This window comes from Chelmon rostratus, chromosome 19 (genome assembly GCF_017976325.1).
Source record: "Chelmon rostratus isolate fCheRos1 chromosome 19, fCheRos1.pri, whole genome shotgun sequence".
Taxonomy (NCBI): Eukaryota; Metazoa; Chordata; class Actinopteri; order Chaetodontiformes; family Chaetodontidae; genus Chelmon; species Chelmon rostratus.
In genome coordinates this window covers 14,046,313-14,064,331 of record NC_055676.1, presented here as the reverse complement: position 1 = coordinate 14,064,331, position 18,019 = coordinate 14,046,313, and the positions used below count along the sequence as shown (strand labels likewise).

Sequence of the window (18,019 nt, the reverse complement as noted above, 5' to 3'; positions counted from 1 at the left end):
AATTTGTGATAGAAGGCATCACGGAGTCCCTCTCCTAACACTCCGCAGTGCGTTTTGTTGTCCTGACTAACTCCGTCCTTTCGCCAGGACTGCCTCGGTGTTGAAAGCTAGTATGCGCATGCGTATTAGCGTTAACAATGTGGCTGCATGTAGGTAGAGCTTTTCACCAGCTAAACCAGCGACGGTGCGTTTTGACATCGAAAGGTAACTTACTTGTCTAGAAACGTGTGTTCTGCGTTAACTGGAAAAGCTATTTTACTACTTTTCAGAAATATATCCAGCTTGATGTAAGCTATCACTTTAACGTAGAAATTAAACAATGTCGAAACGTAGCTGGCATAATAATTTACGTGAAGAAGGTATAAAGATTAACGTTACACTTAGGTACACCTCAGCTAACGTATGTAGCTAAGGCTAGCTTGGTGAACTAAAATCGGATAAATATCACTTATTACGTTGTAGCGTATATCAATAATTAGCCAGATATCGACTTCGAATGATGAACTTAATCATTTTTTAAACACGTCTCGTAGGCAGTAACTATGGGGAACTCAAACAAATTAACCAGACTTTTTTGACATCGAGTGTGCGGGTTTCACCAATAAGCATCTTATCTTACTATTAAAGAAAATGAAAGCAGTTGCATATGTATGTACATCTGCTGTACAGGTAAGAGTCAATAATCAGATGTGTATTGAAACAGCAACTGCAGAGTCTAGCAGGGGCCTGGTTTTCTCCAGGCAGCTGAGAAAGTCATGGCATCAGAAGGTGATGAAAGCTCAGTGGGCTTTGTGTAAATGATGTGAAAGGCATCCAGAATCTACCTCTCCTATAGTCTGCTGTGCATTACCTTATGCTCCACTCTCTGCTGATACAGCAGTGGAAGATAATATAAGAGCTCAGAACTTCCACAGCCCCACCAGACCACTGCGTAAAAGATTGCAGATGCCACTACAGAGTCATAAAATGTTTTTAACAGTGTCCTACCTACGCCAAAGGACCTCAGTCTTTGGCCCTTCCTGTAAAGAGCATCTGTGTTAGTGGACCAGTCCAGTTTATTGTCGACATGGACACCCAGGTATTTGTTCTCCCCCACGATGTCAATGTCCAAACCCTGGATGTTCACCGGTGTTTTGTCTGTGGTACTTTCCTGCGGAAGTCAAGTCTTGCTGGCGTTTATGTGCAGGTGGTTTAGTCCACACCAGTCGACAAAGTTAGCGATAACTTCCCCTGTATTCCAATTCGTCCCCCTGTGATACACATCCTGTATCACGGCTGTATCATTGGAGAACTTCTGGAGGTGGCAGCTGTCAGTGTTCTGTCTGAAGTCCAATGTTCAGAGTTTGAAGAGAAAATAAGAAAGCACTGTAACCTATAGAGCACCAGTGCTGCCAACTACCACATCCAACACACAACTCACATGTTGCAAACCCTCACATGCTGCGGTCTGTTGGTGAGGTAGTCAGTGGGCCACGCAGCCAGGTAGCAGTCAACTCCGGCTCCTTCCAGCTTCCCCCCAGTAGTGATGGCTGGATTGTGTTGAAAGCGCTACAGAAGTCAAAAAACATGACCCTCACTGTGTTCCCAGTGTTCCCCAGGTGGGAAAGAGGGGTTCGTGTTCGTGCAGGGTGTAGGAGACATACAGGTTGGAGATGAGGTTCACGGTTCGCCTGGATGTGTGTGTGCTGCGGGGGTGGTGATTCACGTGGGAGTAGGCGTGTGATTGGACGGAAGTGTGTGTGTGTAAAGGTGTGCACTCACTGGTGACACCGATGAGAGAGTCACGGTTGGGTAGTAGCCGTAATTTTTGTTGACCGCGCTACTCATTTATCATTCACTAATTCAGTCATCATTTGTTGTTATCTGTTTAATCCGCTGGTTTTAATTTTCATTTAATCATCCTTGATGCGCTGTGATAGCTCTGTGCTGTTTTTTCACAATAAATGCACCAAACACATCTTTGGATCTCAGTGTATCTGTCACCTCAGTGCGCGTCACAAAACTGCGAACCCTAGGACCCAACCTCATACTTTCAGTGGCTAAAAAGGTTTTGTTTTGGAAGCCGCAACAATCCTCTTCAAGGTCTTCATCAGGTGGGAAGTTAAGGCTACCGGCCTGAAGTGGTTGGGTTGAAGATATGCAGAACTATCCAGCAGAGCTGAGCTGATCTGCACAGTGTACCATTCAGACCACCTGGGAATCTGGTCTCTGAATGAGACAAACTCTTCTCATTTCTAAGTTTGTATATTGTTCTTTGTCAAGGCAAAATTAGATACCCTTGCTTTGGGGCTATCATTTAAAGTAAGATTGGTAGCTTATCAGCACTACCAATGTTTGTATGAAAACTACTATAGAAATAAAGAGTGACTGCAACTGTCATCACAGGTCTGTACTTCTGCAGACTACATAATTAACAACTGACCTCAATATGACAACATGAAATACGGCAAATTATTGCTGAATGCATAAGAATATTCTTGTTGATATGATAATTTGATATGAGCAGTTGAATTGAGTGTAGCCTACATTCAACAATAAAAACATAAGTAATGTCAAGGTGAAATGTCATGAAGAAATGCGGTTAGAACATTAAGTTTGATTGTCCTTTTCCTGGCTGTCATGATATGTATATTCCAGTTGTGTCGTAAAGACTTCCGCAAAGGATGCACCTGTGCATCCTTGCTCATAGCTCGACAGCAAGCCTGATCTCTCCCCCATCCTCTCTCCTCTCTCCATGAAATGCATTTTAAGAATTGAGGCATTGAAAACACTTCTGATCAGGCATAAAGCTCTTCTTTGTGTGGCTTATTGTCCACCGCCTCCAATAAAGTGCAGCTCACAGCTGCTCTGGAAGGGGAAGGGAGGGAAACATCCTGGGGGAGGAAGACACTTACAAACAGAGCAAAAATGCTGGTAAATGAGGGGAATGCAGAGGATAGTTGACACTGCAGTCCAAACACAAGGTTTTTTATTTAAAAGTCAAAGTAAATGGAGGTGACAGGAGCCTATGGACGGGTCGGGAAATGCTAAAACATGCAAATGCAATCAACTGAATCAACCCATAAGCAGAACATGAGTTGAAGTGGTTATATTGTACAATAAAGTGTGCAATAAAACATGTGCATATATCAGTTGCAATATGTGTGAATGTTTCTAATGTTGCTCCACCTTTGGATCAGCTGTGTGTGTCCGCCAGCTGCACAGCGGAGGGTTTACAGACAGCTGCTATGATGGCCTGTATCCTGGACACATCCACACCACTCCTATCCAGAAAGCCCTGTTGGCCGCTGGGTCAGGTGTGGCTGCATTACAGGATCCCTACAGACATGGTGAGACTCACATATATCAGCATGGTGCTCAGGCTGCATTCACTGTGATTGTTTGTGCTGGTCTTTCTTTCCTTTCATCTCCCTTTTTTTTTCTTGTTTTTTTTTTTTTTTTTATAAACGCCTTCTCATGGGGCGTCTGGTAGCCGCCCCATGATGCGCACCATGTAACTGCAACAACAGACTCCGTCTGGGGACATCTGTTGCATCTCAGTCTCAGTTATATGCCTTTCCTGTCTGTATTTTTGCTCTCAAAGTAAGGCAAAATGCATTTAAAAAGTCTTTAAAAATCCAAAAAAGAACCTTCCCATGAACAGGCGAGCGCTGCAGTACAACCCAGTCACAGATGACGTACCGTATTGTTAAATACGGGCATAGCTCTTCTTAGGGTGCAAAAGAAAACCCCTAATGTTCCAAACTTTGGAAATCAATCAGACCTGTTCGACTGCTTTGAGGAGAATCTTTCATATGTTGCAGCCTTGTGCAAACTGAAGTCCATTGCTCTGAATGAATCAAAAACAAAACTAAGTAAGAGTAGAGTAGCACAGGCCATGTAAGGCTAAAAATGAGGCGAGGGACATTTTTGGCATGTTGCTGCTTACAACCTTCAACAAGTATGTTCTGTATGCTGATTATACCACAGTCAGACAGCCAGTCTGCATCTGTTGCTTTTCAGCAAGCCTTTATCCTCAGCATGCCTCCCAGCATTTATAGGAACTTGAAAGAATGTATCATCCTGTTAATCATTTTTCAGTATAACGATACCAAATGTAGGGGGCTGTACCTGATGTTCTTTCTCATGTACTGTTCAACTATTAATTCCCATGGTTTTATTATCTAGAGACCTCTCTTACTGTGTAAGTTTCAAAAATGTATTGGAAACAGATGAGAATAAACACCCTGAAACTTTCAGGGAGGAAGCAAGCATGAACACCTGTCATGTGACATTTAGTTTAGAGGCCACAGGTGTCTTTAAAGGTCGACTCCTGACTTGTGGCCCTATGTATTGGTGGATGCTTTATAAAAACAATACAAAACAATGACATAATTCGATCATGTTTGACTGTCATGCAAACTCCGCATCCCTCCCCTTGTAATGCAGAGTTCCCGTTAAACATTTCTAGTCTCCAAACCCAAACTGAGATAACTCAGATGACATCACCAGACTTGGCATTTTCAGACATTTTCTCAGACTTGAAAAATCTCCTTCAGAGCCGCAGAAGACATTGAACAGCTGTTTTCACTGGCCGCGTGCTACTCCATATGATGACACTTGTGTAAAATGCATGGCGTGCTCCTTCAAATCCAGTATCTATGTACATTTAAGCTATATTGCATGCACTATTTCAAGACAAACTATGCCACGAAAATGCACTTTATCAGTGTAACAAATTATATGTTATATACATTATTCTGGTGCAATCAGTTGTTAGATCAGGAACATCTTGGGGAATCTTTCTACTGTACATTTAATACCATTTAATTGCATTAAACTCTTCCTGCAGACATGGTCGCAGTGCTTGGTGAGACGACAGGACACCTGGCGTTGATTAATCTGAGGGACAGGATGAGAAACGATCCTGAAGGCTACACTATCCTAACGTGAGTCCCTGTAACACTCTGCACTAACTAAGAGTCAGATTTAAATTTGATTTTGTCTTACTTGTTACTGACCCATTATTGCAGAGAAAGGCCTAGGATCCGGTTGTCTACGCTTGATCTGAGCAAGATGGCGTCCCTGCCTGACGGCTCCTTGGGGAGAGAGTACCTCCGTTTTCTGGAGGACAACGTGAGTGTCTGCCGATGTGTTGCAAAACTCCCTACAGAGAAAGTTTTGTACTTGTTATACATATCTAAACACTGATCTTGTCAAGGTGAATACATTTCCCCAGAACTCTCTCCTTTTATGTTTCTGTTTCATCTTCACTCACTTCATTCACTTTCCTTATGCGACAGCACGTGACCCCTGACTCGAGGGCAGACGTGAAGTTTGTGGACAATGAGGAGCTAGCTTACGTCATGCAGAGATACAGAGAGGTCCATGATTTGCTGCACACCTTGCTGGGCATGCCCACTAACATGCTGGGTGAGTCAGTCGTTACACTTAAGACAACCACCGCCCTGCACAAATGTGGAATTTACAAAATCAAATCGGATTATTTATAGGGGCTTGATAGCCAAGCAGGTTTTAATAATACAGTGAATCGTTAATGATGTGGCTAAGAGGTAGCAGGAATTATTGTGTGCATGGCAGACAAACCCAGCTGAAGGGAAAACCTGGAGCAGAAACGTTTGTTTGCTGATACAACAATGAAGAACGTAATGTTTTCCTCTCCTCCTTTCTTTATACTTTTCCAGCTTTTCCAAGCTGCAAGCCTCAAATTGTTGAGCTGAGCTTTTTGTTTCGCTCATAACATACTAGTGGATTGATTCCGTATCACTGTGAACTGAAAATAATGTTTTGCAGTAGGGGCTTCATTGCAGACATTGGTCATGACACACTTCTGGTTTTCTCTTCTTCTTTCATCTTGAATAATCTGGATAGTTTTCTCTCTTTTCCCTCCTGCTGCCTTCAGGTGAGGTGGCGGTGAAATGGTTTGAAGCCGCTCAGACTGGGCTTCCCATGTGTGCGCTTGGAGCTGTGTTGGGGCCTCTTCGGCTGAATGCACGGTACAACACCAGTGTTTCTACCAGAGCTTAGACTACAGCACAGTGCTGGACCACCAAGACATTTAAGCCATGTTTCCACCGAACACTTTCGTTAAAGTGCCTAAAAAACCCATACCTACATGTACCTAAACCTACATCTGACACGCTGTAACTGAACGGGAATAAACCAGACTGCTTGGTGGAAACGTGGCTTTAGCAACATCTATCATGGTATGATTGGAAGAAGGGTTAGTTTAGTAGTTTAGAATGACATTTTGAGTGACTCATTAAAACCTCTGATGCACTGACAGCATCGCTTTCACTTGCTTCTGTGCACTCAAGGGACAGAACAGAGCTGAGCTCTTGTTCTTATAAATGTGTCAAAAATTTGTAAAGAATAACCTTAATTCCCCGAAGCGCAAACAGATCCAGATATCTTGTTTAGTCCGAGCAATAGTCCAAAATTGCAGAATATTCAGTTTAATATCATAGACAACAAAGAAAACCAGCAAATACTGCATTTTTGTTAAGTTACAGTAATACTTGCTGGTTCACTTTCTGTCGACTAATTAATTAATCAGCTAATCATTTCAACTCAGATTTGCGGTCTTTTATTTCCTGAATTTTGCCTCTTAGGCTACATAGACCTACAACTTCCACCTCTAATCTGTACATAACAAATGAACATTTAAAAGCATTATTTGTCCTTCCAAAGTTTGTATCAGAAAGAAACATATTGTGAACATTCACTGATCTTTTGTCCAGCTCTATTGTAAGAGGAAACACAATGATGACTATCATTGTTGAAGTAACAAACAGTTGTAAACCGTTACCAGTAAATCATGAATCCTTCCTCATTGGATAACTGACATTCCCTGTGTTGTTTGAGGAACTGGGCCATGGCCTATTAATTAGAAATATGAAATCATCGTTTCATTGTTGTATCATGCTGAAACCTTCCTTCTGTCACCCTCTCCCAGCCGTTTACAATCACTGTTCACTTCCCTGGGTCCCTGGGCGCTGCAGAGCGGGTGGCGTTCCCGCTGTATCCTCAGCATCTTCTATGAGAGGCGATGGGAACAGAGCCTCGAAGACCTCCGGCAAGAGCTCAACATAGAGCCGCCTCCTGTCATACTCAGTGCTACCAACAAGAGCAGTGCCTGAGGAAGACGGAAGAAAGATGCATGACTCAGGTATCATGGGACAAAAAACTCTTAGTAGAGGAAAACCAGAAATATTTCAAGTGTTGCACTGTGGAGTTTTTCTATGAGAAGGATGTTCTTACTTACCAAGGAAATGGGAAAATCACACTTGGGAAAACTTGGCTTGTCCCTTCTTACATCCTGTATGTGTCATTCTGTCTTTGACTGTGAAAGGTGAGTCATTGAGTGGAGTCATTTCAGCAGATGAAATGTTCAAGTCTTTACGTGTCTGTGATTGTGATGCAGCCACACAGCAGGTCTGAGCCTAAAGGTCATGCTCGGTCGCCATCTGTTGTTGAGAATGTGATAGAAAGTGTGTATTCGTATCGAGGACAAAACTACATAAAAATAAAAATTATGTCTGTTGTTAAACACACACCTGTATAGTGGCGTTTCTTCATTTGTTAAACTGCTGTTTTTGTGACCAGATATGTAATTTATTACAACTGTCAAATTATTGAGAAATAGTTCAGCTGCAGGTGCTCGATACTAATGCTTACAGGTGGGAAAAGAGCAGATGCTAGCTTTAAGAAAAACGTGAGTGCAGCTGCTTTTCTTATCTTTTGGCCCACTGTTTTATCACTGACTATATTCTGAATAAATATGTGCCTCATTTTTTCAGTAACAATGATGTCAACATCAGCTTTTCCAGTTAAAACTGTCCTGGAGTAACTTGCAGGCCGACAGTCACTATTGTTGGGCACACCACATCAATTAAGCTTTTCTTTTTGTGTGTGTGTGCGTGTTTTTTGTTCGTTGTATTGACTCCTCTGCCAGTGTCAGCTGTAGCCAGCGGCATCATCTTGCGGGGTCGTCCGTCCATCCCGTTCTCTTGAAGTCAATATTTCTACAACGCCTTGAGGGAATTTCTTCAAAGATGAACTGATTAGATTTTATGGTGGAGAGAAATGACACCGATGACAAGGTGTAGCAGAAGCAGATGGAGCGGAACTTTATTTACTGAGCTCAGCACATACAGCAAAGTCCAGTTTTATCTTGTCTATATTTGTTTATATACTTGTGCAGATGTGACCTTCATCCACTTATTTTTGGATGACGTCCAGCCAGAGACTTGAGCTCACTTCAGCTCATATTCCTTAAATGGTGTTGTTATAGTCAGTTTGGTGAGTTACCATGACTGAAGCCTTCATGTTATTTATCCAGGTCTGAACTGGATGCACTTTTCCCTACTGTTGCTAGAACACTTTCAGAAATTGGCAATACATATTACGTAAACAAACTCTACCACAATTTTGGTGTTGAAAGCTCTCTGTGGCCACACAAAACATATTTTTGGCTATAACTCAAGAGTTTGTACACTAATTATGACAAATGTTCCCACAAACTTTCATAGGATGGAAGGATGACATTTTATATCCCAAAGGTCAACTTCACTGTGACATCATAATGTTCTGGACAAACACTTTTCTGGCTGTTTTTCAACACCATAACTCAGGAACAGAAGAGGAGATGGTGACCATATTTCACATTTTCTGAATTGGCGACACTAATCTTGGGCGTCCACCTTCAAACTGTGCTGATTTTATAGATCTTCTGTGCTGCCGGGTTCAAGGTGTGTGTGTGAAGCATCTATGTCTTACAATTTGTGGCATCTTTGCAGCAACATCCATATTTGAAGAACTGTAGTCGACCAACTGTTCATTGTTTCTGCTGATATTGAGTTTCAGGTGATTGTTGTTGCACCATGTGATGAAGCTCTATCAGTCCTCTGTGCTCCTCTGTAGAAATAGTCTCTAAGTGAAGACAGCATGTTCTCACTGGAAATTATTCACTGGAATCATACATGTCAATATAGTGATAATTTCCATTTAGCCAAACAGTACACTTAATATCTTTTATTAAAAGTCTTCACTACATATAAAATTCTGGACAGACATGGATATAAGTGCAACTTGACTGGTTGGCAGAGACATGCAACAGTGAGGCAGTAATTCTAGTTAATTCTCAATTATTCATTTTTTTGTCCCTTTTGCTCTGTCATTTGTAAAACACAAACATCTTACTGGCATTAAACATATCTGTAAAGCGTAAAGCCAGTAAACACATTTTTTAAAAGCATTTTCCTGGTCAGAAACAATTTCAAGGCGATTTGCTGAACCTTTCTGCCAACTGTGACATCATACATTTAGTCCACATTTTGCTTTGGACGCAATGCACAAAGATCTAGATTACTTCCACTGTGGATATGACAGTTACCTGTGAGATATTAATCCCAATGATGATGTGTTTGACTCCAATGAAAAGGGTAAAAGCCTGCCGCCTCGTCTCATTCTCAGCTTTCTATTGTTCGTTGTATTTATGAATGTCTTGCTAACTTGTGGGATTCAGTTCAGCCGAATAGAATGCCAATAAACTTTTTACATGTTTGTCAGCTGGCCCCATTAGAGTTAATAAGTGGACAGCTAGGACATGTTTAACCAAGCCTCATAAAATTCTAATCTTTTATCGTAACATGTTTCAACAGTGCCTCTGTTGAAACAGTATGGTGGGCGTGAATGGGCCGTTACACTGTTATGCCACTTAATACTGAAACAAGAAGTATCTGGGATTACCACATCCTGGGATAGCCATGCATTTCCAAATCAATTCCCTCCTAATAGTGACATTATGTTTCTTACACACCATGACAATGTTTGTCTTAAAATGCTCTTTAACAGAGGAAAAAATAACCAGGATGCCATTTTTCTGCAGGGCTGCAGTTTACTTTATAGTTAATGGTACAAAGTGCTACAACAGGATGTTATCTGCATCTAAAATAGCACTCTTTATGAGTCATTGAAGTCACCGCTAATTCCTTCCTTTTTCCTGATTGTGGTCTCCACCCTCCCCCCACATGTTGTGCCATCAGATCAAAATCAGAGGAACATAGTGTCCTGGGTCACTTTGCACTTCTTCTATGGGCTGGTTGCTTTGTTAGTTCCCTAATCATGTGAATCCAGTCTCTGTCTTATACTGATGTTACAGCAAAATATTATTTCCCTTTGGCGTAAATTAAATGCACAGACACTCCTCCATCAGGAACCACACGTGCTCAGTGTTAGTCTTTGATTGTTGTTAGAACCTGTAACTGTCCACGGTCCTGGAATTACATTTTCGCTTGCTTTGCTGATGTCTCCTGCTGCAGGAACCTGTTTGTGCTGTCGGTCGTGAAGGCTTGATTTGACTTTGCTGCTCTCTAGTGGTTTTCTGCCTAAACTTCTCTGAAGAGTCAGAGGCTTCACATCTGCCCTGCTTCACATTCTGACTTAGATCCACAAGCTAGTTCTTTGTCAGATTTGGGCTCAAAACTGCTGCCCCCTTTTACTAATGCAATAGCAGTTATAGACCTGCAGAGACTCTGCTACAAGTCTGCTGAGATAGTTACAAAACTGGTGGATTTGTGGACTTATATTATGATCTTCACATCACAGAGCTGAGCTGCTTTGGCAGTTTTAACTTTAAAACTGACTATTGTGCTTTTTCAAAGAATGTTTCTAATAGCAATAGGAAACAACAATCTATTACATGAAAAGAATAATTAGTGTTTTTGAGTTATACTTTCTGCTGAGTTTCCTATGAGACAGTTGGTATTGTAATGTGTGTCTTATATTGCCAAATACACATAAATTAAAACACAGCTGTGGGCTTTCTGTTAAAGCAAAGGCCAATACAGGATTGTACCTTGTGTATTCATGGAACTATCTATTGCAAAAACAATTAACCAAGCTATAATAATTTCTTTATAGATCATATAACAATGCAAAATTATCTGTGGGAAGTCTCCTTTAGCAACACAACATTTATAACAGTCCTGGATCAACCAGTTACTGATGATAACAACTACAATCATCTTCAGTCAAAAAAAACACTGTTTTACATAATATGATCAACAGATAGAGATCTATGAAATCATTAAAAATAGTTTAAAAAAGAGAATAACAGCGAACAGAAAAGCAAACAGAATAAATAGAAATTGAGGCTCTAATATGACAGATGGAGGATCTGAAGCTGCTGATCATATTTGCATTAGAGAGTCGTCTCCCTCTGGCCTTTCTTCACATGTCTGAGGGCGTGTCTTGTTTGGCAGTGTGTGCTGTCAGTGAAGTATGGTGATACTGCAGTCCGTCACGGCGCACGCCGGCAGCAGCGGGGCACTGAAGTGATGTGTGACAGAGTGCAGCACGGCGCAGGAGTCCGGCTCGTAGAACAACAGCGTGTGACTCGGCCAGTCCAGCAGCAGGCCGATCCTCTGGGGTCTCCTCGCCAGCTGCAGGGGCACCGTCTTCCCCGCGTGGCAGAAGGCGTAGTCCCCGTCGTAGTGGGACAGCACCCAAGACTGACTGTTGTAGCCCAGCCGGGCCTCGTTCCCATTGCCTTTGCGCTTCAGGGAAGAGTAGCAGACCCCGACCTTAAAGGCAGCACTCTGGCCTACCTCCACCACCCAGCTGTGGGTGCCGGAGGACAGAGACAGTGAACCCAGCGCGTTGGGCCAACAGTCGAACCGTGCTGGGTCGTAGGGCAGGGACTGTCGACCTTTTTTGTGGAGGAAGGTCAAAGTGTAGAAGTCATCGGACAGGGACAGGAGAGGGCTCACTGTGCGCTGGTCAAACTTTAAACAAGGTGATCCATAAGCTGTGGGAAGAAGGAAAAGTGGATTCAATGTCGGAAACAGCTGCGTTATTACAATCAACCATTTTTACAGTGTCCACAGAGCTGTAGCCAGGGTGTATGTATGTAATGTAAGAAGCTGCAAGGGCATGTAAATGAATTAAGCGTACATTTGCATGATATGTATATATGATATGTATTTACGTTTCCACAGCCACACCTTAGTTTAAAAATAAAAGCGTTGTTATAATTGTGGCGTTGTAACAGTTGTACCGGTTCCTCCATGACACCACTGTCTCTGAGCGCTCCTAACTGCTGCTGGCTGTGTTTTGTCACTATGGAACTTTACTGCCATCTACTGGACTTGAAGATGTATGGCATTTATTCCATGAATGTAATCTGAAGGTTCTGTTTGCAAAAAAATAGAGAATCAGAAGAAGTCTAAGCATCTGCAGACTTATCTCTAATGCAAACACCAGTAGAAAAGAAGAAATTAAAGTTCAAAGAAAGGAATTGATGCAGTAGTGAAAAGTAAGCACATTTTTCTCTGGCACAACTTTGAGGTCATGGACAGCTATTCTGTAATTACTAGATACTAGAAAGTAATGATGCTTAAATAATATATACAATACTATCACACTGAAAGGAGTCATTCTGCAAAAGGAGTAATTTTACTATTATATTCAGGTACATTTTACTGATAATACTTCAGTACCTCTACTTGAATGCAGTACCTTTGCTTGTACTAGAGTGTTTTTACATTTTGATATTGAAACTTCAGTCAAGGATTTTCCAACACTGGATGGACACCCTGCTTCTCAGGGTTTTTCTGTTTGGAGCATTGCGTTTATTTTCTGTACATTCACAAAGAATATGCAGGATGTACACAAACAGCTCTTCTCCAGACACCCTTTTACTTATTACCATTATCAGTGCATGCGATAGCTTTGTCATGTTGAAGACTGAAGAAGACTGAATGAAAATCTACTGACCGTTTGGCCCCAGCAGCACTGCAGTGGCCCACAGGCCTCTGAGCAGCTTGCTGTCACCGCAGCCTGGGTTCAGGTTGAGCTGGTCCGTGTCACAGGGCTCCCCGACCCCCTCCGCTTCCTCCACCCTGACACAAACACACACAAGGAGCAAGAAGAGAACGGATATGACCTCTCTGGTATGTCCTGAGTGAAGAAAATACATTCACAAGCATGTCATGTGATGAAAGCTTACCTTTCAGATATCTCCTGCACACTAGTCTGAAAGACGAGACATGAAGAGAGTGTAGTTTAGTGATTTATGACCATTATCGGGTTATTTGAGAACGAGTTCCTCTATTCTTCAAAAAACCTTCCCACACTGATGCCAGCTCATCCCTTCCTGAATAAAATGCCTCTCACCGCCAGCTGTGCGTCTGGAGTGTGCGTCAGCGTGTGCACCAGGCCGGAGCGTGTTTGCGACAGACTTGCCAGAGCCTGGTTCCAGTGGGCTCTCTGAGTGAGGAGACACTGCTCCACGCGCTCCTCCTCTCTCTGCACCTCTTCCAAGAGACGCTGCTCCTCCTCCTCCAGGGCCTCACGTGCTGCGCTCACCTGAGCCAGTATCTGCTCTCTCGCCCTGCTCGCCGCCGTCTATACCAGGAGAGGGTTAGAGAAGAAGAAATATTAGATGACTTGACTTAACAGGAGAAATTACACAGGTTTCATAATCAATACTGTATTATTATGACAACATTTAACTGATAATTTTGATGTTGTGTTTCCAAATTAATAAAATCTCTGAAAGGTTATAATAAGAAAAAATGCTAAAAAATGAATTGAATACTTTTCATTTATGATGAACTGATATAAAATGTCAGAAAACGTGAAAAAGGTTCTTGTTTGTTATTTTGTCACAGGCTGCAGCTGACCATTATTTTCATTGTCTATTAATCTGTGAATTATTTTTACAATTAATTGATTAGATTGGTATATAAAATGTCAGAAAATGGTGAAAAATGTCCATCAGTGTTTCTCAAAGTCCAAGATGACATCCTCAAATATCTTTTTTGTTCTGTCCACAACCCAAAAATAGTCAGTTTACTGTCATAGAAACCAGAAAATATTCACATTTAAGAAGCGGGAATCAGAGATTTTTTTTTCTTCCAAACTGAATAATTGATAATCAAAATAGTTGGTGATTAATTTAATTGCTGAGAAGTAATCATTAATCAATGAATCGTTGCAGCTCTTACATTATCCCTAAACACTTGCTAAATTGATTTTCCTCAAATCTGACTATATCGCAATTCACTCGCAAGTGCTCATCCTATGATAAAGCACTGTGTTCATATTGCCCATTCCTTCTTAAAATTGTTTGTTTTGTCCAACCAGCCATCCACAACCAGTCAATATCCAACTTATCATCATATAAACAGAAGAACAGAAGGGAAGGCTCATATTTGAGACACTTAAACCAGTGAATGTTGAGCATTTTTGTTTTAGAAATGACTCAAACAATTATTCTATCATTAAAATTGTAGTCTATTAATGAAATGACTGGACAGACATTTGGACATGTCGCACTAATAGGACCACAGGTGTATACAGTAGAATTAATGATGTCTGAATTAAATTCAGCTGCTTCAGTTTTAGGGTCCTGGTGTGACGCGTGCCGCCTCACTGTCACAACTTACTGGGAAGCTTGGATAAAATTGAGTCATTGTTGGTAACATCAGTGCTGTTTCTAGTAAGACTAGTCAGAATGTCTGTTGTGGAAAATGTTTATTGCTTTAGCACTAATAAAAAAAAAAGCTAGCTGGTGAATATAGTGGAGCGTTTAGCAGCTAAAGAGCCAGATATTCCCCTCAAGAGCAGGTAGAAATGAAAAGCACACATAAAAGTGAGTGGACAATTAGCCCAGTGCCACAAACATGGCTCCAAGTGCATGCTGACTAACTGCTGGACGTGTAAATAAGTAACTGTTTGCTAACAAGTTCATCGTGTCAGCTTCACAGTCGATGATGAGTCAGTGTTGTGTTCACAGCTTGGCCCTGAGTGGACAAAAAAATCAGTTACTGCTGCTTTAAAAGAAGAAGAAGAAGGACTTCTCTTTCAGGAAGGGAGGTGTGTTTGGGTGTGTTTGTCAAGCGGCAGATTTTGAGCAAAGTATCCTATAAATCAAACATTGGGGAACATGTGAACATGACGGTGGCTGTCAACAACATTTCACACGAATGACTGACTTCCTGATCATAAACACACCAACACTCACAGAGATTGTTACAGAAACGCGAATTGGTTTGGTGATTTGATTCTTGATTACATGAGCTATCTACATATTTCTCTTACCTGCCTCTGTTGCTAGCTTGAGGTTTGATTATCTCTAAACTACACATGCACGACCGCGCCTCTGACCACTTTTGACCCCCGCCGTGTTCAGGAAGGTTGATAAATGTGGGGGCACTGAAAGAGGCAGCCTCTGCTTCGTTGCCTGGTGGTGAATTCAAGGTACAGCCTACTTGACTAGTTAACATAATGCGAGTTTTTCTGTCTTACTCAAGCATTTATAATCCCAAAGTGCCTCAATATATCAAATTTGTTTGGAATGAAAAGATCGGAAATCGCTTAATTGTCATCGGGACAAAGTGAATTGTGAAAAACACACAATTCATAATCAGCTGAGAAAGTTCTGGGACATTTGCTAGTATTTTATGCTGTACTAATGCAAAATCACATATTTTCACTGAATATTTAAAGTGTTTGTTTTTGATTTGATGATTTCTTTCCCAGATTCCTCTCCTTACTGATGTGGAAATAACAATGATGTGCTGAGACGATTAGTTCAATATCTGATTAGTTCATTCACTGGTTCCAGCTTCTCAAATGTGCAAGTTTTCAGCTTTTCTCAGTTTGTAGACTCACTGTAAATTGAATATCTGTGACATTTGGAACAAGCAAGCGATGTGCAGACGCCTCTGATGAACTGTGATGGCGTTTTGGTCTGAATATAACTGAAGAAACAGATGACAGATTAATTGTGTCGCAACCCTAATGCAAAGGGACTTATTATGGGGCTCTACATGCACAAATCCAACATGTGTCTGCAAAGCATGTGACTTTTACGTCAAGACAGCCAGCCAATGTTAAAACACAGCACTGGTTTCTGTGTGATCGTCAGTGTGTGGCTCACTGGGTGGAGATCAGCGGCATTTCTCACCTGAAGCTTTTGTTCTTTGGCTGTCAGAGTCTGGTCGACAAATCTCTCAATCCTCAGTGCCTGCAGCTGTATTTTCTCACACACATCCACCAGTTGGTTCTGATGAAAACACACACACACCAACACACACACATTGTGGTTTTTGAATGAGCACATCACAGCACCTGAACATCATCAGCTGGAGAGGCAACAAGAAAATCCTGTCTTTTCAAATGCCACACAGAGGAATCAGCGAGAAATACCTGTACAAAATGTGTCACACCCAAGAAAGAGTTATGAAGTACACGTATTACTCTATCAAGTACATGAACACAATTTCCACACATTAGCAGCTACCATTCTCAACAAACTGGCGGGACGAAATTGGGGGGAAAAACACATATTTTCTCCCACAAAATAAACTTAGAGGTAAAATAATAGCTTAGATGAGCTAAAAAGAGAAAACATGTCTAAGACTTTAAAGGTTAGTTTCACATAATGTGAAAGTAACCTTCATTTATTTCTAGACCTGCACCCTATATTTATTTTTACTTTTTACTTTGTACTTTTACAAAACTGAAAACAGTCCATATCATGGCCCAGCTCAGTCAGTGTATTTAAAATAGGAAGCAAGCAGCACATAGTGTGTAAACTGCTGCACACACTCACCCTGACTGCGGTTACTTTGGTGGCCAGAGGGGTCACAATGTGCCCTCGGCAGGGGCCCACGATGGCGCAGTGAGAGCAGATGAGCTTCTGCTCGGTCCCGCAGAACCAGTCCAGTTCAGACTCGTGCTCCACGCAGAGCTCGCATTCACCGGAGAAGATTCCGGATTCGGTGTCGGCGGTGGTCGCAGCCGGTGAGGCCGACACCGCGGTGTCCCCCGCCGGCTGCCGCCGCTCCACGTCGCCGCTCAGCACGGTGAAAATGGGCTGCTCACCATCCATCCGGCCGGCTCTCACGGCGTCTAAAGCGTCCTCCGGGACCGCCGGTGAGGACGGCCACGTTAAATCGCACGATGTGAGCTCGTCGGTCATGGCACAATAACGCAACAGGTGCACCGGCAGAGCAGGAGTCGCGCCTACAGTACAGCGCTGTAATACAGGTGTAACAGGTGAGCGGAACACGGAAGTAAGGCGGACATCAGAGGTCAGAGCTGAGAGGGGGGAAAAAAAGCTTTTTGCTCTGCTGGTTTCAGCTGTTTGATGTGAGCGTCAGCTGATAACTGCCTTTTAAACTGAAGCTATGTTTCAGTCACAAGCAGGTATATTCTGGCATATTCAGGCCTTGTAAAACGTTAAAATATCAAGTTGCACACACTTTAGAGTCTTTTCATTCTCTTTAGCTTGCTTTCTTTCCTGCTTCACACTCCTTTTTTTGTCTGTTTGGCCACTTTAAACTTCTCAAATTTCCAGCAGTGACCTGAAGTGAAGCCTTGCCACAAAGTAACAGATACTGTAGTTTAAGTAGTTACCTATATTCAGGGGCAGGTGGCATTTTTTCTACTCTTACTATTAATAGCCCATCTGGTGGCTACTTTGCATGGAAAACCTAAATTAGGTAATTTACTGTACTTTAAACTACCAAACACTCTGGTTTTAACTTCCCGATCAGGTGTGACGTCAACATGCTGCATACAGGCCTGCACGTTAATGCATAAAAAACTTACAAGTACAATCTAATTTTGTACAGGCCTTTTATTAAAGGACCAATACAAAACATATCAACAGCTTCATGTTTTATGAAATTGTTTATGATTTGATGTTTGTCAGTAAGATGAAAAATGAAGGGATCTGTATTTTGATTTATGATCAGAACAAATCCAGATGTTTTCATCTGTAACTCCTCAGTTACAAATGTACCTGACAGGGCCTTTACCTGTATGCAAAAAACACATTACAAATACTTGACAAGATCTCAAATTGTTTGCATTTCGATTCTACTGACAGGTGATAAAGAGGCTTATTTTTCCCCAGAATGAGTACTGCAGACTACTCCTTTTCTAATGTTGTTTTTGTGATACTAGTCTCATATTCAAAAACCTTCCATCTGTGTGTTTGCACTCA

General features: G+C 41.9%; 2 protein-coding genes across 2 annotated transcripts; one reads left to right on the top strand and one right to left on the bottom strand.

Annotated features, from left to right (window-relative positions):
* The first annotated feature begins 108 nt into the window (after positions 1–108).
* coq4 (coenzyme Q4 homolog (S. cerevisiae)) lies at positions 109–7,673 on the top strand. Its single transcript, XM_041960893.1, has 7 exons — positions 109–204; positions 3,180–3,329; positions 4,832–4,928; positions 5,013–5,115; positions 5,283–5,412; positions 5,903–5,996; positions 6,956–7,673. The coding sequence occupies exons 1-7, from the start codon at positions 138–140 to the stop codon at positions 7,137–7,139; spliced, it is 825 nt and encodes a 274-aa protein (XP_041816827.1). The 5' UTR covers positions 109–137; the 3' UTR covers positions 7,140–7,673.
* A 984-nt stretch (positions 7,674–8,657) lies between these two features.
* On the bottom strand, positions 8,658–17,044 carry bspry (B-box and SPRY domain containing). The gene is made up of 6 exons (XM_041960137.1): positions 16,622–17,044; positions 15,974–16,072; positions 13,177–13,407; positions 13,010–13,035; positions 12,778–12,902; positions 8,658–11,809 (listed from the first exon to the last, which is right to left on the bottom strand). Exons 1-6 carry the CDS (start codon positions 16,988–16,990, stop codon positions 11,274–11,276), a joined length of 1,386 nt encoding a protein of 461 aa, XP_041816071.1. The 5' UTR covers positions 16,991–17,044; the 3' UTR covers positions 8,658–11,273.
* Positions 17,045–18,019: the final 975 nt, after the last annotated feature.

Excerpts from the sequence above, each read along its gene's own strand:
- coq4 (XM_041960893.1), top strand. The coding sequence starts at position 138 with ATGTGGCTGCATGTAGGTAGAGCTTTTCACCAGCTAAACCAGCGACGG. Across the intron at positions 3,330-4,831 it reads ACAGGATCCCTACAGACATG|ACATGGTCGCAGTGCTTGGT; the intron begins GTGAGACTCACA and ends CTCTTCCTGCAG. Across the intron at positions 5,116-5,282 it reads TCCGTTTTCTGGAGGACAAC|CACGTGACCCCTGACTCGAG; the intron begins GTGAGTGTCTGC and ends CTTATGCGACAG.
- bspry (XM_041960137.1), bottom strand. The coding sequence starts at position 16,990 with ATGACCGACGAGCTCACATCGTGCGATTTAACGTGGCCGTCCTCACCG. Across the intron at positions 16,073-16,621 it reads CCAAAGTAACCGCAGTCAGG|AACCAACTGGTGGATGTGTG; the intron begins GTGAGTGTGTGC and ends TGTTTTCATCAG. Across the intron at positions 13,036-13,176 it reads CTCCAGACGCACAGCTGGCG|ACTAGTGTGCAGGAGATATC; the intron begins GTGAGAGGCATT and ends CTCGTCTTTCAG.